Genomic DNA, 26,377 nt, shown 5'->3' with positions numbered 1-26,377 from the left:
CTCTCTCTCTCTCAACTATCTTTCTTTGGTCTTCATAAACTTCTTGAGGTGATAAAGGTACAAGAACCACCTTTTTCCCCTTATGAATCAAAGAATATCGATTGTGGAATCCATCATGAAGTGCTCTTCTATCATATTGCCATGGTCTTCCCAACAATAGATGTCCAGCTTGCATAGGTACTATATCACACAAAATTTCATCTTCATACCATCCAATAGAAAATGGCACAAGTACCTGTTTAGTCACTTTCACTTCCCCACAATCATTCAACCATTGCAACCTATAAGGTTTAGGATGCTTGAGACAAGTCAAGTTCAGTTTGTTCACCATGTTTACACTAGCAACATTAGTGCAACTACCCCCATCAATGATAAGAGTACACACTTTTCCACTAATCAAACATCTAGTGTGAAATATATTCTCACGTTGCTCAAGGCTTTCTTCTTTAACATGCATGTTCAAAGCACGTCTAGCAACCAAAGCTTCTCCATGTTCAGGAAGTATCAAATTTTCTGAATTATCATCATTATTATCATCAAGTAATTTAGGCATATCATCATAATCACTACATTCAGATTCAGAACTAACATTCCCATCATCTTTAATAATCATAACCCTTTTATTAGGACATTGAGATGCATAATGCCTTTTCCCCAAACATTTAAAGCATTTAATTTCTCTAGAAGGGGTTGTAGAGTTAGAAGTACCTTTGTTGCTTTTAAATGGAGTTTGGACAGTTTCTTTACCCTTTGAAGTTGAATCTGTCCTTTGAGAACTTGAGCCTCTAAATTCTTTCTTCTCACCTTCTTTAGGCCATTTAGATCCCCATGTGTTGTTGAAATACTTATTGGTGTTGGATTTCCCCTTTTTCTGTCTTTCAAGTTTCATGGCCATATCTACCATCTCCTCTAAGCTTTCATACCTATACATCTCTAAAGCATCAGCAATGTCTTTATTGAGACCCCCAAGGAATCGTGACATGGTGATTTGCTCCTCTTCCTCAATTTTGGCTCTAGCCATGCAAATCTCCATCTCCTTGTAGTATTCTTCAACACTTCTTCCTCCTTGCACCATCCTTGCTAATTTATTGTGTAAATCCCTAAAGTAGTGAGTAGGGACAAATTTTTGGTGCATCAATTCTTTCATAATCTCCCATGGTGGTACAGGTCGCAATCCCTTTCTTCTTCTTTTCAATAGTAATTGTTCCCACCAAAACATGGCATAACCTTTGAATTCAACAGCAGCAAGATGGGATTTCTTTTCTTGAGAATAGTTATGGCATTCAAAAATTTGTTCTACTTTTCTCTCCCATTCAAGATATTCTTCAGCATTGTTATTGCCTTTGAATTCTGGAATCCTCATTTTAATTGATCCCAAGTCCCCATCAAGTTTATTAGGATTGGTCTCTTCACTCTCTTCAACATCATGGTCTTGAAATCTGGTTTGTGGACGAGTTCTAGTTGTATTAGAGCTTTGTGAAGCTTTTATCTCTTGCAACTCCTCCCTCATGTCTTGGACAAGATTATTGAAGGTTCTAAACTGTCCTTGAATTGCTTCCATGAAGAGTTTTAATTGAGGATCTTTAATTGGAATTCCATCATTACCATCACCAGATTTGCCTGTACTCATGGTTAGTTTTCAAAAGAAAACACAAGAAGATTTGAATTAATGGTAAGTCACTCCCTCACGTGTTTACACTCTTTAATCACTCCTTGCAATTCTTCCAATTGAACTTCAGAATCTTAGTTCAACCAATCAACTCAAAAGCACGTTTAGAATCAAGGAATAAAACTTAACAATGAAACGCAAGCACAAATTCTAGAAAGAAGACTCAAAACGATATGGACAGTAGCACAAGAACATAAACAATGCACTACTTTAATTATCAATTAGAGTGTAGTGAACAAGCAAACACACCCTAACAATGTAATAGAAGCAATAGAAAGCTCACACAAAAAAAACAAAGAAACTAGAATTTAAAAGACAATTACTGGATATAATGTATGAATTTAACTTACTACAAAGTAAACCAAATATGGACCTAATTAATTCTACCCAAAACAATGCAAGCAATCAAAGAAAACAAAAGAAAACAATTTGTTTAATAGGGTCAGAACCGAGCACGGGCGTGCTAGATAGAGCACGGGCGTGCGTATAAGTCCTAGTCCAACAAGTGGAACTCAGAAAAGTGCACGGTTGTGCTTGAGGTGAAGCACGGGTGTGCTGCCTTGTGTCCCTTTTCAATGCAACCCAATTTAAGTAGGATTCTTAGATTTGACAAGGATTGTAGTAGATTTTGCTCAATCTCAAAAGATATGGTCAACTAATTTTTGTTATCTTATCCACAAGTAGTTAAGATTGGATTTTATCACAAGATTATAGTGGATAACTAAATCCCATAAAATATGGTCAAATCCTTTTAGGATTAGGATCAATCCCACAAAATATGGTCAAATCTTCTAAGGATTAGGAATAATCCCACAAAATATGGCAAAATCCCACAAAATAAGGTAAAATCCCTTTGAATTAGGATCAAATCCCTTGGATTCAGGAACAAAATCAAGATCCACACAAACAAATTTCAATGGTGGACGAAATTTTTTTCTATACTCTTTTTTTTTTTTTTAATCAATAAGATCTAAGATCTAAACTTCTAGAATTGAAACAAGCACGAAATTACTAAATTTAATTGAAGCAAAAACGAATTGAACTAATCAAACAAGAAAACAAACACAAAAGAAACAAGATGAAGAAGAAAACAAACACAAGAACAATAAGAATAAGAAAACAAATAAACACAAACCCTAGAGCTAAGATAAATAAGAATTTACCTTAATCTTTAGCTCTGATACCAAACTGACGTGGAACCCAATGAAAATAAATTTCATGAACTCAATGACAAGTTTTGGAAGAAATCCAAGATCAAACTAAACCCTTCTCTATGGCACCCAAAGCTTAAAGAAGCAAGAACACCAATAATAGAGAAAAAGAATAAGATAAACGCCATAATTAGATTGATAAGTTTACCTTGATTCTTGATGCAATTAGAAGAATGCAATCTCACACTCTCTAAAAACATGAACACGCCTAAGCATGAAGTTGAAGAAGAAACTCTCTTTTTATTCATTAATTGTCTGTTAAAATTTACAAAATAACAAGCTTAGGTCCAGATCCTTAGAGGATTTAGAGTTAGCTAAGGAGTAGGATTTAGCAACTCTAAACCAACTAAGGAGTTGACTAACAAAATCATAACTACTCAAGGATTTGGAGATCTAAATCAAATCCACTAAAGATTGACTAAATCTAATCAAAATAAGGCTAATTATTCAAGGGTGGCCGAAATATTGGAGGCCCAACCCATTAGCATTGCAAAAACACAAAATAAGCTAACTAATATTTGAGAGGCAAGGAAGTGCACGGCCTGGGGCGTGCTGATTGGCACGGGCGTGCGCGCATGTATGAGTGTTCCTCGCGAGAGGCAGAGAAGTGCACGGCCTGGGGCGTGCTGATTGGCACGGGCGTGCGCGCATGTATGTGTGTCCCTCGCGAGAGGCAGAGAAGAGCACGGCCTGGGGAGTGCTAGTTGGCACGGGCGTGCATCATCTCAAGTGTTGTTCCTTGAGAGGAAGTAGCTTACACGTCTTGGGGCGTGTCACCTTTCACGGGCGTGCTAACCAAGCATGGTTCCCACTGAACTTGTGCTTCTATTAATGTGAGAAACTTAGGTGTTCCTTTAAGTTCTTCATAGCATTTGTTGAAAGCAAGGTCATGGAGCTCTTGTGTGATTTGTTCTTGAATGTATAAGACTTCTTTGCACGGCTCCTTGTAATTGGTCCACTAGGAAGTGCTAATGGTTTGCCATTGTTGTGGTCCTTGTTCCCTTGAGCTTCATAGGTGGTTGGTGATAGTGGATCCGTATCAATAGCACATTTAACCTCCCTAGCTCTTGCATAAAAGGTTTGTTTCTTTTTTTCCTCTCTCTGTTTTTCACTCACAATTGGGCCATTAATTTGTTTTGCTATTTTTTTGGCCTCTTTCCCCTCATCCTTACTCTTTTCTCTCTTTTGTTCTTCTGAAACCTCACTCTCATGTTTTCTCAAGGCCGAAACCTCTCTCTCTCTCTCAAGTATCTTCCTTTGATCTTCATAAACTTCTTGAGGTGATAATGGTACAAGAACCACCTTTTTCCCCTTATGAATCAAAGAGTATCGATTATGGAATCCATCATGAAGTGCTCTTCTATCATATTGCCATGGTCTTCCCAACAATAAATGGCCAGCTTGCATAGGTACTATGTCACATAAAATTTCATCTTCATACCTTCCAATAGAAAATGGGACAAGTACCTGTCGAGTCACTTTCACCTCTCCACAATCATTCAACCATTGCAACTTATGGCTTAGGATACTTGAGACAAGTTAAGTTCAGTTTGTTTACCATGTTTACACTAGCAACATTAGTGCAACTACCCCCATCAATAATAAGAGTACACACTTTTCCACTAATCAAACATCTAGTGTGAAATATGTTCTCACGTTGCTCAAGGCTTTCCTCTTTGACATGCATATTCAAAGCACGCCTAGCAACCAAAGCTTCACCATGTTCAGGAAGTATTAAGTTTTCTGAATCATCATCATCATCATCAATTAAATTAGGCATATCATCATAATCACTTAATACGACCCTAGCTAATTAACAAGTACTCTTGCAAATCAACAAGGAAATCTAGCGGAAAGCATGCAATCACAGAAGTACCCATCAATCCCTTTAACCCCCAAGTACTCTTGAAGAGAGAAAAACAAGGAATTTAAAACAAGAATCAGAAACTTACCTTCAAGTACTCTTGAAAACAACTCTGAAATTCTTGGCGCAATTAATCTTGTAGAACTCACAAGCCTAATTACTAAGGAAGATTCGGTTCTATTCATGCAAGGATGAAGAACACGGTCTGTTCTTGAAGAACAAAGAAAACACGTGGGTTTTTGATTAATTTTCAAGGTGGCTGCTGTGTAGCTCTTACAACAATATAAATAACCTAAGCTAACCCTAATTTAGCTATTACTTAAGTTAGCCCAGGCCTAAACCTAATGTGGCCCAAATGGGCTTAATTAAATACAAGTCCAAGCTAACTAATTAAAATAAGCCTGACTTAAACATTAACTAATCTAGTGCTGGCTCAACTCTGGAAAATAAGCCCAACCAGCCTTACACTAATTAATTAAGTCCACTAAAAGAATTTAAACAAAAAACAGGACAAATGGGCCAGAGGCCCTACACAACCCATACTTAAAGCTCATAATAAAATAACAGCCTCCTAAATTTGCCTAAGTATAGAATCATGTAAACTTCATCAACAGGCAGCCTCCTTGCACGCCTCAAGCACCATAACAAGCTTTGGTGCTTCTTCAAGTTCAATCTCACATCTTGCATAATTATGATCTTGAAGCTCCAATGTGATTTGTTCTTGAGCAAATGCATTCAAGGCTGCTCGTAGCTTGGTTACGCGAGCTCTTGTGATTGGCCCCGCGGGTAGAGCTAGAGGATCCTTCATCTTGCTCCCTTGCATCCGTATCATTCCCTCCCACCTCAAAGCATCCGTATCATTCCCTCCCACCTCAAAAAGATTTGTCATCAAATCTGAATCATAATCAAATGGAGAAAGGTCAGAAACATTAAAGGTAGCAGACACGCCATACTCACCTGGTAGATCAATCTTGTAGGCGTTGTCATTGATCCTCTCCAACACTTGAAAAGGTCCATCACCTCGGGCAGCAAGCTTTCCCTTCCTTTGGTTTGGGAATCTTTCCTTCCTCATGTGCACCCAAACCCAATCTCCAGGTTGAAAGACCACACGCCTCCTTCCCTTGTTGGCACGGTCAGCATAGCTTTTGTTCTTCATGTCTATATGAGCTCTGGCTTTAGCATGTATCTCCCTGACCAATTCAGCCTTCTTTTCACCATCCAAGTTAGCAATTTCACTCAAAGGCAAAGGAGATAAATCAAGTACAGTCAAAGGATTAAAACCATACACTAGCTCAAATGGACTATAACCACTAGAAGAATGTATAGACCTATTATAAGCAAATTCAATGAAAGGCAAACAATCCTCCCAGGTTTTTAGATTTTGTTACTATTCACACTCAATTCCTTGGTAACTATCAACTGATCTTTCAACAGCGCAAACAAGAGTTCTTTGATCGAAAATGCTGTTCCCTTAAGCTCCGTGACTTAGAACGTCATTATCAACGTATGAATCATCTTTATCATGAGATTGGTGGGCACTAATGTGTTGTGGGCCCCTCCCACATTATTATGTCTAGGATAAGATTCCTTTGCATTATTAGGTTAGAAGATAAGATTGCCACGTGGCTTGTCACGATTGGCTCTCTAAGATTACTTAAGATAAGGTTAGATAAGGATGCCACATGGGATCTTCTCATTGGCTCTTTAGATTACTTAGGATAAGGCTCCTTGCCTATAAATATGTAAGCTCTCTTCATTGTAAGGGATAAGAAAACTTGCATAAATATAATCTAGTGTGTTTTCTCTCTATGGCTTTCTAAATCTTCCCCTTTCTCCTTTCTAAAAATAGTTGCTGTACTAAGTAGCTTTCTCCATTAATGCAAAGATCCTAGTCTCCGATTTGTACCCCCTGTGTGCTATTCTGGTTCAGTGTTCTAAAGACCTTGAAAGGCCTATTGAAGCCGTGGAAGGCGTGTTGAGGCTATTCGGTTGCGAACTGCTGAACGGAATACCATGCTGGGTGGACAGCTCTCAAGGCGTGTTGAGGCTATTCGGTTGCGAACTGCTGAACGGAATACCATGCTGGGTGGACAGCTCTCGGATCCCTGGTATCAGAGCCTTAAGTCTGAAAACCGCTTTGCTACAGTAACTATTGGAAGAAGGAGATCTACAGTACCCATGGAAACAGTAACCAACAATCCTATTGTTCAAACCTCATCTTTACAACTTCCACCTACATGTAAACAGTACCTTACTGATAAAATAGATAACCTAGTTGAAATCTCCCATATCCCTGAGTCCGCTCAGATCCAAAATTCCCTTGTACCTATCCTTAACCCTTATGTGATACGGAATCGATACCACTCAACCATAAAGTGCAAGGAAGCATGGGGAACACCTAAGTTTCTCACATTATTGAAAGCACATGTTGAGTTGGACACGTCTGCTACAGTAAATTTGACTTTTCTACAGTAACTTTGACTTGAAGGCTTGTAGAAGCACGCCCCAGGCCGTGCACTTATCTGCCTCTCACGAGGAACACTCATACATGCGCGCACGCCCGTGCCAATCAGCACGCCCCAGGCCGTGCACTTCTCTGCCTCTCGCGAGGAACACTCATACATGCGCGCACGCCCGTGCGCCTTGGCACGCCCTGGACCGTGCAACTGTCTGCCTATCATTAAGTTAGTTAGCTTATTTTGAGTTTTTGCTTTGCTAATGGGTTGGGCCTCCAATATTTCGGCCACCCTTGAATAATTAGCCTTATTTTGATTAGATTTAGTCAATCTTTAGTGGATTTGGATTAGATCTCCAAATCCTTAAGTTGTTATGATTTTATTAGTCTTATCCTTAGTTGGTTTAGATTTGCTAAATCCTACTCCTTAGCTAACTCTAAATCCTTTAAGGATCTAGACCTCTTAGATTAGTATAAATAGCTTGTTATTTTGTAATTAAAAAAAAGACAATTATTCAATGCATTAAAGACTACTTCTTCATGCTTAGACGTGTTCATGTTTTTAGAGAGTGTGAGATTGCATTCTTCTAATTGCATCAAGAATCAAGGTAAACTTATCAATTCTTTGTGGCGTTTATCTTATTCTTTTACTCTATTATTGGTGTTCTTGCTTCTTTAAGCATTGGGTGCCATAGAGGGGAATTTATTCTAGATCTTTGATCTCTTCCAAAACTTGTCATTGAGTTCATGAAATTTATTTTCATTGGGTTCCGAGTCAGTTTGGTATCAGAGCCAAAGATTAAGGTAAATTCTTATTTATCTTAGCTCTAGGGTTTGTGTTTATTTGTTTTCTTATTCATCTTGTTCTTGTGTTTGTTTTCTTGTTCATCTTGTTTCTTTGTGTTTGTTTTTCTTATTTGATTAGTTCAATTCGTTTTGCTTCAATTAAATTTCATAAATTTCGTTATTGTTCAAGTCTGGAAGTTTAGATCTTAGATCTTGTTGACTAAAAAAAAAAAAAAAAGTGTATAAAAAAAAAAAAATTTCGTCCACCATTGAAGTTTGTTGGTGTGGATCTTGTTTTTGTTCCTGAATCCAAGGGATTTGATCCTACTTCAAAGGGATTTTACCTTATTTTGTGGGATTTTGCCATATTTTGTGGGATTATTCCTAATCCTTAGGAGATTTGACCATATTTAGTGGGATTGTTCCTAATCCTAAAGGGATTTGACCATATTTTATGGGATTTAGTTATCCACTATAATCTTGTGATAAAATCCAATCTTAACTACTTGTGGATAAGATAACAAAAAAATTAGTTGACCATATCTTTTGAGATTGAGCAAAATCTACTACAATCCTTGTCAAATCTAAGAATCCTACTTAAATTGGGTTGCATTGAAAAGGGAAACAAGGCAGCACGCCCGTGCTTCACCTCAAGCATAACCGTGCTAGGGCCTGACTTCCACTTATTGGACTAGGCATTACACGCACGCCCGTGCTTCTTCTAGCACACCCGTGCCCGATTCTGTCCATTGTTTTTCTTTGATTACTTGCTTTGTTTTGGGTAGAATTAATTAGGTCCATATTTGGTTTACTTTGTAGTAAGCTAAATTCATACATTATATCCTAATATTGTCTTTTAAATTCTAGTTTCTTTATTTTTGTGTGAGCCTTCTATTGCTTCTATTACATTGTTAGGGTGTGTTTGCTTGTTCACTACACTCTAATTGATCATTAAAGTAGTACATTATTTATGTTCTTGTGCTACTGTCCATATCGTTTTGAGTCTTCTTTCTAGAATTTGTGCTTGCTTTTCATTATTAAGTTTTTTATTCCTTGATTCTAAACGTGATCTTTGAGTTGATTGGTTGAACTAAGATTCTGAAGTTCAATTAGAAGAATTGCAAGGAGTGATTCAAGAGTGTAAACACGTGAGGGAGTGATTTATCAATAATCCAAATCTTTTGTGTTTTCTTTGAATACTAACCATGAGGACAGATAATAGTGAGGATGAAAGTCAAATAGATGATTCCCAATTAAAACTTGTAATGGAATCAATCCAAGAACAGTTTGAAAGCTTCAACAGTTTCTTCCAAGATATGAGAAAGGGTTTGAAGGAGATTAAAGCTGCTCAACGCTCTAATACAACAAGAGCTCGTCCTAGTACTACACTAACCAGATTTCAAATACCTAAAGATGAGGAGGTCGATAATCCTAATTGTTACTTTAGGAATTTGAACAATAATTCAGGAAGGATGCAAGAAAGGAAAAGTGTGGATTACCTCAATAGATATTCATTCACAAAGGATGGGTGGATGACTGATTCAAATTCATCTTTCTCAAAAGAAGTGTATGAAGACCAATATGAAAAGAAAAAGATGAGTTTTGAGACTGTCAATAAAGAAAAAGAAAGTAAAAGTAAAATGAGTGAAAACATGATAAGTGAAAATAAAAAGAAAGAGGGGGAAGGAAAGGAAAAACAAATTCAACCTATAATTGTACCTTTGTGCAAAGAAGTTTGTGTAACCATCAATGATCTTAACCCATCTTTGCCAAGTATGTTTGTTGATCCTTTGCAAGAAATTGAAGATGTATTTCCAAAAGAAGATTGCCAATCTTCAATTGAGGATAAACAGATGGTTCTTGATCCTTTATCACCTCAAGAAGTATATGAAGATCAAAGGAAGATAATTGAGAGAGAAAGAGAGGTTTCGACCTTGAAAGAAAATGAGAATGAGGCTTTGAGTTCAAAAGAACCAAAGTGTGAAAAGAGTGAAGAAAAAGAGGAGGAAGAGGCCACAGAACAAAAGAGTGAAAAGAGTGAGGAGAAAGAGAAAGAGGCCACAAAAATAACAAAACAAATTAATGGCCCAATTATGAGTGAAAAAGAGAAACAAATTGTGTATGTGAAAAAGAGAGAAATCCAAAACAGTGAGAGAGAGGGTAGACCAGTCTTGATGATTCAGTTTAAGGAGTTTTTGCATAGTTTGACTAACATTAACACTTTTTCTCTACCTTCTAGTTCTGTTTCTTTGTTGCAGGGATTTCCTCAAAGTGAAGAAAAGCCTACATTGGTGAAGGAGATGCACGCTAAGGCTAGGGTTCATATGAACATGAAGAACAAAAGCTATGCCAACCGTGCCAACAAGAGAAAAAGACATGTTATGTTTAAACCAGGTGATTGGGTTTGGGTACATTTTCGCAAAGAAAAGTTTCCCAACCAAAGAAAGATTAAGTTTGATGAACGTGGAGGTGAACCATTCCAAGTTGTGGAGCACATTGATGACAACACCTACAAGATAGACTTACCAGGTAAGTATGATGTTTTCATTGCTTTCAATGTTAGTAATTTGTCGCCTTTTGACATTAATGCAGATTCGAGGATGAACCTTTTCGAGGAAAGGGGGAATGATACGAATCCGCCATCACTCATCCATGGAACTCAAGGGGGCAAGGAGAACAACATGAAAAATCCATTAGTGCTACCTAGTGGATCAATTACAAGAAATCATGCAAAGAAGTATGGAGCAACCATGGAGATCAAGAGAGCATGGATACCTCAGCTTCTAACTAAGATTCGCGGACGAATCTTTTCGAGGAAAGGGGGTATGATATGGAATCGATACCACTCAACCATAAAGTGCAAGGAAGCATGGGGAACACCTAAGTTTCTCACGTTATTGAAAGCACATGTTGAGTTGGACACGTCTGCTACAGTAACTTTGACTTGAAGGCTTGTAGAAGCACGCCCGTGCCAATCAGCATGCCCCAGGCCGTGCACTTATCTGCCTCTCGCGAGGAACACTCATACATGCGCGCACGCCCGTGCCAATCAGCACGCCCCAGGCCGTGCACTTCTCTGCCTCTCACGAGGAACACTCATACATGCGCGCACGCCCGTGCGCCTTGGCACGCCCTGGACTGTGCAACTGTCTGCCTATCATTAAGTTAGTTAGCTTATTTTGAGTTTTTGCTTTGCTAATGGGTTGGGCCTCCAATATTTCGGCCACCCTTGAATAATTAGCCTTATTTTGATTAGATTTAGTCAATCTTTAGTGGATTTGGATTAGATCTCCAAATCCTTAAGTTGTTATGATTTTATTAGTCTTATCCTTAGTTGGTTTAGATTTGCTAAATCCTACTCCTTAGCTAACTCTAAATCCTTTAAGGATCTGGACCTCTTAGATTAGTATAAATAGCTTGTTATTTTGTAATTAAAAAAAAGACAATTATTCAATGAATTAAAGACTACTTCTTCATGCTTAGGCGTGTTCATGTTTTTAGAGAGTGTGAGATTGCATTCTTCTAATTGCATCAAGAATCAAGGTAAACTTATCAATTCTTTGTGGCGTTTATCTTATTCTTTTACTCTATTATTGGTGTTCTTGCTTCTTTAAGCTTTGGGTGCCATAGAGGGGAGTTTATTCTAGATCTTTGATCTCTTCCAAAACTTGTCATTGAGTTCATGAAATTTATTTTCATTGGGTTCCGCGTCATTATGCTGTGTTTAAACGTAGTCCGTCTCTGTCTCGTCACCTCCGTCAAATTATTAGCCGTCCCTCTGTTAATATTAAAGAATATGTTCAATCCTCCTCCCTTTCTCAGTGTGTTTTGTCCTCTACACCTGCAGAACAGTATGTTACTTTAGAGATTCCTGACCAGTTCATCTCCCAGTGGAAAAAGCAAAAATATACTCACCTCCACTTTGGAGCTATCCGTCTTGTCCTTTCCTACCATGGCCGACAAGGCTCACCTGTCACTGCTCGCTTGTCTCTTTTAGACACCCGTTATCTTCAGTATGAACATGCTGTTATTGGTACTATTGCTACTACCCTCAACGCTGGTAGCGTAGTCCTCACTTTCTTCCCCAATTTCAACATGTCTGTTGAAGATCCCCATCTTAATACTGCCCTGAAAGTTCAAGTACAGATCACTGGTGCTGATCAAGTTCCTGAAACCATCTCTGCCACTTTACACCACCAAATTGTCTACAGACTCCAAGATCATGCCATTAACCTGCAGACACCTGGCATCTCCCACAGTGATGCTTTGTACATCTTCGCTGATGGTGGTCCTACTCCCACTATTGTCCAAACTCCTAGGCAACTGCCTAGAGAAGAGCTTGAGAAGCTGATTCCCTCTGCCTGGATTACCAATTATGAAAAGCTTCATCAACTCCCTCAACCTGTTCCACAACAGGATCCCATCTTTGTTCGCCAACTGGATAAATCCGTTAGGATTTCATTTCTCCCATCCAGTTCTGAACCTAGACACTCTGTCTCTATGATTCAGCCAATTAAGAGCAAACCACTCCAACATGCTCCTATCCATAGTTTTGCCCATACTGGTAAACAGATCTATGCTGCTAAGAATGATGGTCACTTCCTTTGGGATGCTGATCCTCACATGTGTGACCCTGACTGTCCTTGCAAGTATGAAGATGATGGTTGGCTTGAAGATGCCACTGTTACCATCACCAAGTTAGAATCTCAGCCTCTTCTCCGAAAGACTCATTCCTGCCATCCTTCAGCTAAGAAGCGTCCTTATGATGATGATGATGATGCTCCTCCTCCATGGGTTGGCCTTCCTAAAGCCAAAAATAAACCCATGACTGAAGATCACTATCTCAAACGCTGTTTTGAGATTCTTGCAGAAGAAGGACTCCTCAAATGTCCTCCACCTCCTACTATTTGTTCTTGCTCTTTGGAAGCATATCAGACTCCTTCTGCTCCAGCGCCTCCCTTGTCTTGTTGCATGCTACAACCCGAAGACTTTCCTCCACTGGAAACAATCCGTGATTCCACGTCAAGAGTAACAGCCAGTCCTTATGTCCGACAAACTGTTGTTCACTCCACTGGCAACCTCCAGCCTATTTCCTCTTCAGAAGAAGTTCTCAACTGGCAAACTTCTAATGCTGTTGTCCAAAACAACTATCTCAAGAACATTGATGGCAAACTAAATCAAGCATTGAAAAAGAATGATCATTTGGCTTCAACTGTCTCTTCCTTCCGACAGGAAGCTCAACAAATGCATGATGATCTTCTACGAAGAATTTCTAAGCTGACGCGGAACCCAATGAAAATAAATTTCATGAACTCTATGACAAGTTTTTGGAAGAGATCAAAGATCTAGAATAAACTCCCCTCTATGGCACCCAAAGCTTAAAGAAGCAAGAACACCAATAATAGAGTAAAAGAATAAGATAAACGCCACAAAGAATTGATAAGTTTACCTTGATTCTTGATGCAATTAGAAGAATGCAATCTCACACTCTCTAAAAACATGAACACGCCTAAGCATGAAGAAGTAGTCTTTAACATGTGCTTCTATTAATGTGAGAAACTTAGGTGTTCCTCCAAGTTCTTTATAGCACTTGTTGAAAGCAAGGTCATGGAGCTCTTGTGTGATTTGTTCTTGAATGTATAAGGACATGGTTGCTCCATACTTCTTTGCACGGCTCCTTGTAATTGGTCCACTAGGAAGTGCTAATGGATTGCCATTGTTGTGGTCCTTGTTCCCTTGAACCCCATAGGTGGTTGGTGGTAGTGGATCCGTATCATAAGCTTGATAAAGAACTCAACTTTCTCATTGAAACTAATCCTTCCTCTCCTCTCTTTAATGAGAAAGAAAGAGAAATTCGCCAACTTCGCCGACAAGTCGAAGAAATTGAGAGAGATAGAAACTTACAACCTCCTGTTCCTCCACTTTCTTACTGATACGAAATGGCTACCACTCAAACATAAAGCTCAAGGAAGCATGGAGAACATCTAAGTTTCTCACATTAATAGAAGCACATGTTGAATGGGAACATGAATTGGTTAGCACGCCCGTGCTAGATGGCACACCCCAGGCCGTGCCCTCGTCTGACTTGCTGAGGAAAACAACTACCTTGAAGCACACCCCGTGCCAAATAGCACACCCAGGCCATGCTTCCCTCTGACTTTGAAGCACCCCCGTGCCAAATAGCACACCCAGGCCGTGCTTCCCTCTGACTCTCACGAGGGAACTCCTACATTGAAGCACGCCCGTGTCAAATAGCACACCCAGGCCGTGCTTGTCCCTGCCTCTCAAATATTAGTTAGTTATTTTTGAGTTTTTGCTTTACTAATGGGTTGGGCCTCCAATATTTCGGCCACCCTTGAATAATTAGCCTTATTTTGTTTAGATTTAGTCAATCTTTAGTAGATTTGGATTAGATATCCAAATCCTTAAGTTGTTATAATTTTGTTAGTCTTATCCTTAGTTGGTTTAGATTTGCTAAATCCTACTCCTTAGCTAACTCTAAATCCTTTAAGGATCTGGACCTCTTAGATTAGTATAAATAGCTTGTTATTTTGTAATTATAAAACAATTATTCAATGAATTAAAGACTACTTCTTCATGCTTAGGCGTGTTCATGTTTTTAGAGAGTGTGAGATTGCATTCTTCTAATTGCATCAAGAATCAAGGTAAACTTATCAATTCTTTGTGGCGTTTATCTTATTCTTTTTCTCTATTATTGGTGTTCTTGCTTCTTTAAGCTTTGGGTGCCATAGAGAGGGGTTTAGTTTGATCTTGGATCTCTTCCAAAACTTGTCATTGAGTTCATGAAATTTATTTTCATTGGGTTCCACGTCACTTACCCCTTTGACTATGCATTACCTCCACCACTATTTACTCCCTCTCCAGCTCCTATAAAAATGTTCCCTTCAATTGCTGACCTTATACCAAGAGAACCTCCCCAACCTCGAAGACGACCTTCCTCATCTTCCTTACCTTCTACCTCTTCTTCTCAAACAAGCTTTGTGCCTCCTCCAGAATCCAAAGATAAAGGCCCAGCCTTCTCCCAGTTTATGGCCACTCCAGCTTCTGGTTCTTCTAGTGATGTAGAAGATTCCCTCTCAACCACTTCATCCTCTTCTTCTTATGCCCTTCCACAGGTTCTGATGAATGACCCAACAATGGAACCTAAAGTTGAACATCCAGAAGACCCCTTTGATGATGCTCCTTCTGATCTAAATCCAGATCAACCAGCTCTGCCTCGTCCTACCACAGGACCCTGGTTCACCTTTGATGATATTCCTCCAAAAAAATGGCGTAGTCGTATGCTTGAATTTAATGCCTGGCTTGATACCCAAATGACTATTCCTTATACCAGTTTGAAAAAGGTGCTTGTTGGTTCTCTCCGTGAATGGTTTTTCAACGGTCTTTCAGAGTATCAATAAAAGCAATTCCTGGCAAGTGCAACGATCAGTATTACTCTTGTTACTATTCACAATCAATTCCTTGGTAACTATCAGCTGATCTTTCAACAACGCAAACAAGAGTTCTTTGACCGCAAGTGTTGTTCCCTTAAGTTCCGTGACTTGGAACGTCACTATCAACGAATGAATTACCTCTATCATGAAATTGGTGGATTTAAGGATGACAACTTGAAACTCACATTCATTGCTTCTCTTCCTCAACTCATTCAACCTGAAGTACAACGAATGTGTGGAACAGATATTGCTAATCTCAAACTTGGTGAAATTTGGCAGTTCACTTTAACAGCTGTTGATCGTATGTGTGAACAACAACGACTCTTCAAAAAGATTGCTAAAGGTGATACCCTGTTAAAGTCTGCTTGTTCTCATCCTTTCCAAACCAAGTGCAAAGATACTTCCTGTGAATGTCATCCTCGGCGTTCAAAGCACTCAAAGCATTCTAAACATTCCAAACATCAGAAGTCCATGTTCTTCCCCCGTAAGAAGAAGCACCGCTTCAGAAAGATGCGTTGGTTCAAACAGAAGTCAAAGTTTCGTCAAAAGTTTGACAGATGTTATATCTGTGGCAAAAAAGGGCATTATGCAAAGAATTGTCCCAAGAAGCCTAAACAGGCTATTGCTCTTCTTCACCAACTTAAAGTTTCTTGTCCTGATTATGATTCAGATCATGATTTAGAATCTCTGTTCTCAGAAGAAGATTTAGCCTCACTAGCAACTCTCTTTGCTCTGCCTTACTCAGATTCTGATTCAGATTCCGACACAGATTCTGATGACATGGCTCCTGTCCTCACTATTGGTCCTCCTATTACTATTAAACAAGAACCTCCAGACTTTGATTGTCCTGAATCTCCAGACTTCATTTCATGTCCTTTATCACCACTTCCTTTAAGCCCAAATCCTTTTGATGACCTTTCCTTTGCAGAAATTTCCTATTGCTTTCCTGATACACCTTCACCATGCAAAATTCCTACACCTGTCTTATCTCCTAGTCTCTCAGATTCCTCATCTCTTATCTTATTCCCGTTATCATCTCCTAGACCTGAAGAATCCCTTCCTTCCTCACCTGATATAAGTTCAGCCCAGTTTTCTCATCCTGTGCCATTAATCTCAATGCACGTCCTTCCTGATAAGTATGAGAAACCGGTTACAGTTACTGCTCTCTTTGATACTGGTTCACATTGTACCATGATCAATCCTGATGTGTTACCAGCTCATGCCTGGATAAAAAAATCCTCCATTTCTCAGCTGCTGATGGGAAAAAGTTCCAGACAACTATGATTACTAAGAAGAAAATTGGCCTTCAGTTCTTTCCTGATTGTATCATATGGACTCATGTCATTGGCTCCTATCTCTTTGGCCGTGATCTTCTTATCGGTTTTGATGTCTATCACCATGCTCAGAACCTTCAAATCCTTCCCTCTGGAATAAAATACAAAAGACAGTTTAAACCATACACCAACAGTCCCAACCAGTTCTCTATAGCTTCTGTTCCCCTTGACTTTGCTCACATCAAAGAATTATTTTCCCCATGTTGGGCAACATCTCATCTCACCTTCAACCATCCTTCTTCTCTGTATAAAAATTCTGAGTTCTTTGTCTCTCTTCCTTTTAAACTGAATGAAGACATTAATCCTACTAAAGCTAGCCACCCTGGTATGTCTCCCTCTGACTTAGCTTTAGCTAGAGCTGAATGTCAAGAACTGCTTCAACAAGGTCTCATTGAACCCACTCAATCTCCATGGGCATGTCAAGCATTCTATGTGAACAAACGCACAGAACAACTTCGAGGAAAAAAAAGACTTGTTATTGATTATAAACCACTGAATCATTTCCTTGCAGATGACAAGTTTCCTATTCCCAAGATTTCCTCTCTCCTGGTCCATCTTCAAAATGCCAAGTACTTTTCTAAGTTTGATCTTAAATCTGGTTTCTGGCAATTGGGAATTCACCCTGAAGACCGATACAAAACTGCTTTCTGCATTCCTGATGCACAGTATCAATGGACTGTCATGCCATTTGGTCTTAAAACTGCTCCTTCAATCTTTCAACGGGCAATGATCCGAATCTTTGAACCTTTACTCCACAGTTGCATCATTTATATTGATGATATTCTACTGTTCTCCAAAACTGCTAAAGCCCATGAAGACCTCCTGATCCAGTTCCATTCTCTAGTCCATTCATATGGAGTTATGCTCTCTGAAAAGAAGTCCATTATTGGCAAGCATGAAATTGATTTCCTTGGGCTCCATATCAAAGATGGTCAATACCAACCAGGCCCACATCTGGCCTAAGAATTAGCCCATTTTCCAGACACCAACCTTTCCAAAGTCCAAGTCCAACAATTCCTTGGGTTCATCAATTACATTAGGGACTTCATCCCTAAAGCTGCCATCTACACCAAGCCCTTGTCCTCTTTATTGAAAAAGACTCCTCCTCCTTGGACCTATGCACATACTGAGGCCGTCAAAGCTCTAAAACAGTTAGCCCAAAAGACTCCTGCCTTGACTATTCCTTCTGATGAGGCCCAGCTCATTTTACAAGCTAATGCTAGTGATCTAGCATGGGGTGCTATTCTTCTTCAACGTATAAATGGCAAAGAATCTCTCTGTAAATATGCTTCTGGAAAATTCAAAGATGCTGAGCTCCACTATCATTCCAATTACAAAGAGATCCTTGCAGTCAAATATGGAATTCAAAAATGTGAGTTCTTTCTGGCTTCCCGCCATTTTATTGTTCGCCTTGACAATTCCTCTTTTCCCAAGATCCTTGATTTCAAAGGCAAAAATCTTCCTGATAAACAGTTGCGCAGGTTAAAAGAATGGTTTTCTCGCTATGATTTTGAAGTACAGCACATAAAAGGTAAAACCAACCTTATCCCTGACTTCTTGTCACGAGTTTCTAAACCTGTCACTCCTGTCTCCTCCATTATTAAGATCACTTATCCTTTTGTTGGCATGGCCTACCTGTTACACGATACACCTCACCCTCAAATGCCACAAGGCCTCTCATCTCAAGAACGTGACATGTGGATTTACAGAAAAATAATTGAGCTCTATCCTCACGTACTTCCACATCCCAATGATTTCACTGCTCCTTTTCCTTGGAGACTGTTCCCCACAGTCAATGAGTCTTTTCCGCACACTGATAATGAGTTCTGGTACCTTTGGTGTCTTACCACCCTTTATCATCTTCCTGTAGAAATTCCACTTCTCCCAACTCTTTGGTTTCTACACAGAGAAGAGAACCATCGACACCCTGCCTGGCAATTCTTTCAACTGTTTGAAAATATTTCTTCATGGCAGCACAAACTCAGAGCTTGGATTCACCAAAACAATCTGTTCACTCATCCTGATTTTAAATCAAGCTAAAAAATACATGGCCATCCTGTTTCTAAGAAGACAGTATGACTCATCTGGCACTATTGTCACCACTGTGACCCATTGGAAGAATCTCCCTTGTCGTTTTGAAGAATCCTCTTTGACCATTAAACATGCACTGTTACTTCATGGAAATGCCTTAAATAATTCCACAAATATATTTATTCCCACGATTAGCATGCACAGGCAAGACACAGACCAACGCAAAATGTTTTCCTATGCAGACTTTGCACCTGGACCATCTTCTGAACCTGGACCATCAACTGGACCGCCTGGCCCTCTTGGATCAGAGTTTCAAGATTCTCAATTACCTGACACTCCAATGACTTCACAACAGATTGAAGCACTCCTTCCAAGAAGATCAGCACGACTCCAACAACGTCCCTCTCAACCTGGCCCCTCCAGTCATAATGACTCTGATTATGACCCTGAAGATGATCATAACACGTGGATTGCTGGTAATCTCAAACGAGCACGCTGGACCTATGATCACACCCCTTCTGACGACTCAGATGAAGACTATTCCGAACATGAACCTATCAAGAAAAGTCCCTGGGTCTAAAAGTGGATGGTGATGCGTCCCATCCTTGTCTCCTTTTCCTTTTGTAATAATGGTGATATATTTGTCTTATTGTAATAATGGTGTGTTGTCATTTCCCTTTTGTCTTGTTGTAATAATGTAGTGCACTAATGTGTCGTGGGCCCCTCACATTCATTGCTTCTCTTCCTCAACTCATTCAACCTGAAGTACAACGAATGTGTGGCACCAATATTGCTAATCTCAAACTTGGTGAAATTTGGCAGTTCACTTTGACAGACGAAAGGAAGAGATAGAAGAAGCCAAATGATCATTCTTCTTCAAAGCTTGATTTAGTTTGCCATCAATGTTCTTGAGATAGTTATTTTGGACAACATCATTAGAAGTTTGCCAGTTGAGAACTTCTTCTGAAGGGGATATAGGCTGGAGGTTGCCAGTGGAGTGAACAATAGTTTGTCGGACATAAGGACTGGCTGTAACTCTTGAAGTGGAGTCACGAATTGTTTCAAGTGGAGGAAAGTCTTCGGGTTGTAGCATGCAACAAGACAAGGGAGGTGCTGGAGCAGTGGGAGTCTGATATGCTTCCAGAGAGCAAGAACAAATAGTAGGAGGTGGAGGACATTTGAGGAGTCCTTCTTCTGCAAGAATCTCAAAACAGCGTTTGAGATATTGATCTTCAATCATGGGCTTATTTTTGCTTTTGGGAAGGCCAATCCATGGAGGAGGAGCATCATCATCATCATCAAAAGGACGCTTCTTAGCTGAAGGATGGCAGGAATGAGTCTTCCGGAGAAGAGGCTGAGATTCAATCTTGGTGATAGTAACTTCGGCATCTTCAAGCCAACCATCATCTTCATACTTGCAAGGACAGTCAGGGTCACACATATGGGGATCAGCATCCCAAAGGAAGTGACCATCATTCTTAGTAGCATAGATCTGTTTACCAGTATGGGCGAAACTATGGATAGGAGCATGTTGGAGCGGTTTGCTCTTGACTGGTTGAATCATAGAGACAGAGTGTCTCGGTTCAGAATTGGATGGGAGAAATGAAATTCTTACGGATTTATCCAGTTGGCGGACAAAGATAGGATCCTGTTGTTGAACAGGTTGAGGAAGTTTATGAAGCTTTTCATAATTGGTAATCCAGGCAGAGGGAATAAGCTTCTCAAGCTCTTCTCTAGGCAGTTGCCTAGGAGCTTGGACAATAGTGGGTGTGGGACCACTATCAGCGAAGATATACAAAGCATCACTATGGGAGATGCCAGGTGTCTGTAGGTTGATAGCATGATCTTGAAGCCTATAGACAATTTGGTGGTGTAAAGTGGCTGAGATGGTTTCTGGAACTTGATCAGCACCAGTGATTTGTACTTGAACCTTCAGGGCAGTACTCAAGTGTGGATCTTCAAGAGACATGTTGAAATTGGGAAGAAAGTGAGGACTACGCTACCAGCGTTGAGGGTAGTAGCAATAGTGCCAATAACAGCATGTTCATACTGAAGATAACGAGTATCAAGCAGAGACAGACGAGTAGTGATAGGTAAGCCTTGGCGACCATGGTAAGAAAGGACAAGACGAATAGCTCCAAAGTGGAGGTGAGTATATCTCTGCTTTTTCCATTGGGAGATGAATTGTTCAGGAATCTCTAAAGTAACATACTATTCTGCAGGTGTAGAGGACAAAACACAATGGGATAGAGAAGAGGATTGAACATACTCTTTTATATTAACAGAGGGACGGCTAATTATTTGACGGAGGTGACGGGATAGAGACGGACTACGTTTAAAGATAGCATAAGGGTTGAGGATAGGTACAAGGGAATTTTGGATCTGAGCGGACTCAGGGATATGGGATATTTCGACTAGGTTATCTATTTTATCAGTAAGGTACTGTTTACATGTAGGTGGAAGTTGTAAGGATGAGGTTTGAACAATAGGATTGTTGGTTACTATTTCCATGGGTACTGTAGATCTCCTTATTCCAATAGTTACTGTAGCAAAGTGGTTTTCAGGTATTAGGCTCTGATACCAGGTAGCCGAGGGCTATCCATGATACGGAATCGATACCACTCAACCATAAAGTTCAAGGAAGCATGGGGAACACCTAAGTTTCTCACATTATTGAAAGCACATGTTGAGTTGGACACGTCTGCTACAGTAAATTTGACTTTTTCTACAGTAACTTTGACTTGAAGGCTTGTAGAAGCACGCCCGTGCAAGACAGCACGCCCCAGGCCGTGCACTTCTCTGCCTCTCGCGAGGAACACTCATACATGCGCGCACGCCCGTGCCAATCAGCACGCCCCAGGCCGTGCACTTCTCTGCCTCTCGCGAGGAACACTCATACATGCGCGCATGCCCGTGCGCCTTGGCACGCCCTGGACCGTGCAACTGTCTGCCTCTCATTAGTTAGTTAGCTTATTTTGGGTTTTTACTTTGTCAATGGGTTGGGCCTCCAATATTTCGTCCACCCTTGAATAATTAGCCTTATTTTGATTAGATTTAGTCAATCTTTAGTGGATTTGGATTAGATCTCCAAATCCTTAAGTTGTTTTGATTTTATTAGTCTTATCCTTAGTTGGTTTAGATTTGCTAAATCCTACTCCTTAGCTAACTCTAAATCCTTTAAGGATCTGGACCTCTTAGATTAGTATAAATAGCTTGTTATTTTGTAAATATAACGACAATTATTCAATCAATTAAAGAGAGATTTTCTTCTTCCATGCCTTTGGCGTGTTCATGTTTTTAGAGAGTGTGAGATTGCATTCTTCTAATTGCATCAAGAATCAAGGTAAACTTATCAATCTAATTGTGGCGTTTATCTTATTTTTTCTCTATTATTGGTGTTCTTGCTTATTTAAGCTTTGGGTGCCATAGAGAGGGGAGTTTATTCTAGATCTTTGATCTCTTCCAAAACTTGTCATTGAGTTCATGAAATTTATTTTCATTGGGTTCCGCGTCAGTTTGGTATCAAAGCCAAAGATTAAGGTAAATTCTTATTTATCTTAGCTTTAGGGTTTGTGTTTATTTGTTTTATTGTTCTTTTGTTTTGTGTTTGATTTCTTCTTCATCTAGTCTCTTTTGTGTTTGTTTTCTTTTGTTTAGTTTCAATTCGTTTTGCTTCAATTTCATAAATTTCGTGCTTGTTTCAATTCTGGAAGTTTAGATCCTAGATCTTGTTGACAAAAAAAAAAAAAAAAAAAGAGTATAGAAAAAAAAAAAAATTTCGTCCACCATTGAAATTTGTGTGTGTGGATCTTGAATTTGTTCCTGCAACCAAGGGATTTGATCCTAATTCAAAGGGATTTTACCTTATTTTGTGGGATTTTGCCATATTTTGTGGGAATTATTCCTAATCCTTAAGAGATTTGACCATATCTAGTGGGATTGTGCCTAATCCTAAGGGATTTGACCATATTTTATGGGATTTAGTTTATCCACTATAATCTTGTGTCGTGGGACCCTCCCACATTATTGTGTCTAGGATAAGATTCCTTTGTATTATTATGTTAGAAGATAAGATTGCCACGTGGCTTGTCACGATTGGCCCTCTAGATTACTTAAGATAAGGTTAGATAAGGATGCCACATGGGATCTTCTCATTGGCTCTTTAAGATTACATAGATAAGGCTCTTTGCCTATAAATATGTAAGCTCTCTTCCTTGTAAGATATAAGAAAACTTTCATAAATACAATCTAGTGTGTTTTCTCTCTATGGCATTCTAAATCTTCTCCTTTCTCCTTTCTGAAAATAGTTGCTGTGCTAAGTAGTTTTCTCCATTAATGCAAAGATCCTAGTCTCCGATCTGTACCCCCTGTGTGCTATTCTGGTTCAGTGTTCTAAAGATCTTCAAAGGCCTATTGAAGCCATGGAAGGTGTGTTGAGGCTATTCGGTTGCGAACTGCTGAACGGAATACCATGCTGGGTGGACAGCCCTCAGTCCCTAGTATTAGAGCCTAATGCTAGAAAACCACTTTGCTACAGTAACTATTGGAAGAAGGAGATCTACAGTACTCATGGAAACAGTAACCAACAATCCTATTGTTCAAACTTCCTCTTTACAACTCCCACCTACTTGTAAACAGTATCTTACTGATAAAATCGATAACCTTGTAGAAATATCCCATATCCCTGAGTCCGCTCAGATCCAAAATTCCCTTGTACCTATTCTCAACCCTTATGCTGTGTTTAAACGTAGTCCGTCTCTGTCTCGTCACCTCCGTCAAATTATTAGTCGTCCCTCTGTTAATATTAAAGAGTATGTTCAATCCTCCTCCCTTTCTCAGTGTGTTTTGTCCTCTACACCTGCAGAACAGTATGTTACTTTAGAGATTCCTGAACAGTTCATCTCTCAGTGGAAACGACAAAAATATACTCACCTCCACTTTGGAGCCATCCGTCTTGTCCTTTCCTATCATGGTCGACAAGGCTTACCTGTCACTGCTCGCCTATGTCTTCTAGACACTCGTTATCTTCAATATGAGCATGATGTTATTAGTACTATTGCTACTACTCTCAACGCTGGTAGCGTAGTCCTCACTTTCTTCCCCAACTTTAACATGTCTCTTGAAGATCCACACCTAAGTACTGCCCTGAAGGTTCAAGTTCAAATTACAGGTGCAGACCAAGTTCCTGAAACCATCTCAGCTACTTTACACCACCAAATTGTCTACCGCCTTCAAGATCATGCTATCAACCTACAGACACCTGGCATCTCCCACAGTGATGCTTTGTACATCTTTGCTGATGGTGGTCCCACTCCCACAATTGTCCAAACTCCTAGGCAACTGCCTAGAGAAGAGCTTGAGAAGCTTATTCCCTCTGCCTGGATTACCAACTATGAAAAGCTTCATCAACTCCCTCAACCTGTTCAACAACAGGATCCCATCTTTGTTCGCCAACTAGATAAATCCGTCTGAATTTCATTTCTCCCATCCAGTTCAGAACCGAGACACTCTGTCTCCATGATTCAACTAGTTAAGAGCAAACCTCTCAAACATGCTCCCATCCATAGTTTTGCCCATACTAGTAAACAGATCTATGCTGCTAAGAATGATGGTCACTTCCTTTGGGATGCTAATCCCCATATGTGCGACCCTGACTGTCTTTGCAAGTATGAAGATGCCGACCAAAATTGAATCTCAGCCTCTTCTCCGGAAGACTCATTCCTGCCATCCTTCAGCTAAGAAGCGTCCATATGATGATGATGATGATGCTCCTCCTCCATGGATTGGCCTTCCTAAAGCCAAAAATAAACCCATGACTGAAGATCACTATCTCAAACGTTGTTTTGAGATTCTTGCTGAAGAAGGACTTCTCCAATGTCCTCCACCTCCTACTATTTGTTCTTGCTCCTTGGAAGCATATCAGACTCCCACTGCTCCAGCCCCTCTCTTGTCTTGTTGCATGCTGCAACCCGAAAACTTTCCTCCTCTGGAAACAATCCGTGATTCCACGTCAAGAGTCACATCCAGTCCTTATGTGAGACAAACTGTTGTTCACTCCACTGGCAACCTCCAGCCTATATCCCCTTCAGAAGAAGTTCTCAATTGGCAAACTTCTAATGCTGTTGTCCAAAACAACTATCTCAAGAACATTGATGGCAAGCTAAATCAAGCTTTGAAGAACAATAATCATTTGGCTTCTTCCGTCTCTTCCTTCCGACAGGAAGCTCAACAAATGCATGATGATCTTCTACGAAGAATTTCCAAGCTTGATAAGAATTTCCAAGCTTGATAAAGAACTCAACTTTCTCATTGAGACTAATCCTTCCTCTCCTCTCTTTAATGAGAAAGAAAGAGAAATTCGCCAGCTTCGCCGACAAGTCGAAGAAATTGAGAGAGATAGAAACTTACAACCTCCTGTTCCTCCACTTTCTTACCCCTTTGACTATGCATTACCTCCACCACTATTTACTCCCTCTCCAGCTCCTATAAAAATGTTCCCTTCAATTGCTGACCTTATACCAAGAGAACCTCCCAAACCTCGAAGACGACCTTCCTCATCTTCCTTACCTTCTACCTCTTCTTCTCAAACAAGCTTTGTACCTCCTCCAGAATCCAAAGATAAAGGCCCAGCCTTCTCCCAGTTTATGGCCACTCCAGCTTCTGGTTCTTCTAGTGATGTAGAAGATTCCCTCTCAACCACTTCATCCTCTTCTTCTTATGCCCTTCCACAGGTTCTGATGAATGACCCACCAATGGAACCTAAAGTTGAACACCCAGAAGATCCTTTTGATGATGCCCTCTTTGATCTCCCTCAAGATCAACCAGCTCCGCCTCGTCCTACCACAGGACCCTGGTTCACCTTTGACGATATACCTCCCAGAAAATGGCGTAGTCACTCCTGTCTCCTCCATTATTAAGATCACTTATCCTTTTGTTGGCATGGCCTACCTGTTACACGATACACCTCACCCTCAAATGCCACAAGGCCTCTCGTCTCAAGAGCGTGACATGTGGATTTACAGAAAAATAATTGAGCTCTATCCTCAAGTACTTCCACATCCCAATGATTTCACTGATATTGTTCCTTGGAAACTGTTCCCCACTGTCAATGAGTCATTCCCTCACACAGATAATGAGTTCTGGTACCTTTGGTGTCTTACCACCCTTTATCATCTTCCTGTAGAAATTCCACTTCTCCCAACTCTTTGGTTTCTACACAGAGAAGAGAACCATCGTCACCCTGCCTGGCAATTCTTCCAACTCTTTGAAAATATTGCTTCATGGCAATACAAACTCAGAGCTTGGATTCACCAAAATAATCTGTTCACTCATCCTAATTTTAGTAAAGCTAAAAAATACATGGCCATCCTGTTTCTGCGAAGACAATATGATTCTTCTGGTACCATTGTCACAACTGTCACTCATTGGAAAAATCTCCCTTGTCGTTTTGAAGAATCCTCTTTGACCATTCAACGCGCCCTGTTACTCCATGGCAATGCACTTAATAATTCCACAGACATGACTACTCCTATGGTTAGCTTGCATCGACATGACACAGACCCTAGAAAAATAT

General features: G+C 39.9%; 1 protein-coding gene and 2 pseudogenes across 1 annotated transcript; 2 read left to right on the top strand and 1 right to left on the bottom strand.

Moving 5' to 3' along the window:
* The first annotated feature begins 6,922 nt into the window (after positions 1-6,922).
* On the top strand, positions 6,923-13,918 carry LOC149494668 (uncharacterized). The gene is made up of 3 exons (XM_089724396.1): positions 6,923-7,083; positions 11,699-13,269; positions 13,773-13,918. The coding sequence occupies exons 1-3, from the start codon at positions 6,923-6,925 to the stop codon at positions 13,916-13,918; spliced, it is 1,878 nt and encodes a 625-aa protein (XP_089580522.1).
* A 5,709-nt stretch (positions 13,919-19,627) lies between these two features.
* LOC149494667 (uncharacterized) lies at positions 19,628-21,315 on the bottom strand (annotated as a pseudogene).
* Positions 21,316-23,373: 2,058 nt separating this feature from the next.
* Positions 23,374-25,721, top strand: LOC149494666 (uncharacterized; annotated as a pseudogene).
* Positions 25,722-26,377: the final 656 nt, after the last annotated feature.

The sequence above is a fragment of the Jatropha curcas genome, chromosome 7 (genome assembly GCF_041381405.1).
Source record: "Jatropha curcas cultivar XTBG-Jc1 chromosome 7, XTBG_Jcur_1.0, whole genome shotgun sequence".
Classification (NCBI taxonomy): domain Eukaryota; kingdom Viridiplantae; phylum Streptophyta; class Magnoliopsida; order Malpighiales; family Euphorbiaceae; genus Jatropha; species Jatropha curcas.
This window is presented reverse-complemented; position numbering and strand designations above follow the sequence as displayed.

Bases quoted from the DNA above. Each gene is read 5' to 3' on its own strand.
- LOC149494668 (XM_089724396.1), top strand. From the start codon at position 6,923: ATGGAAACAGTAACCAACAATCCTATTGTTCAAACCTCATCTTTACAA. The intron at 7,084-11,698 runs TTATGTGATACG...GGTTCCGCGTCA, and splicing joins CTTGTACCTATCCTTAACCC to TTATGCTGTGTTTAAACGTA. The intron at 13,270-13,772 runs GGAACCCAATGA...ATAAGCTTGATA, and splicing joins AAGAATTTCTAAGCTGACGC to AAGAACTCAACTTTCTCATT.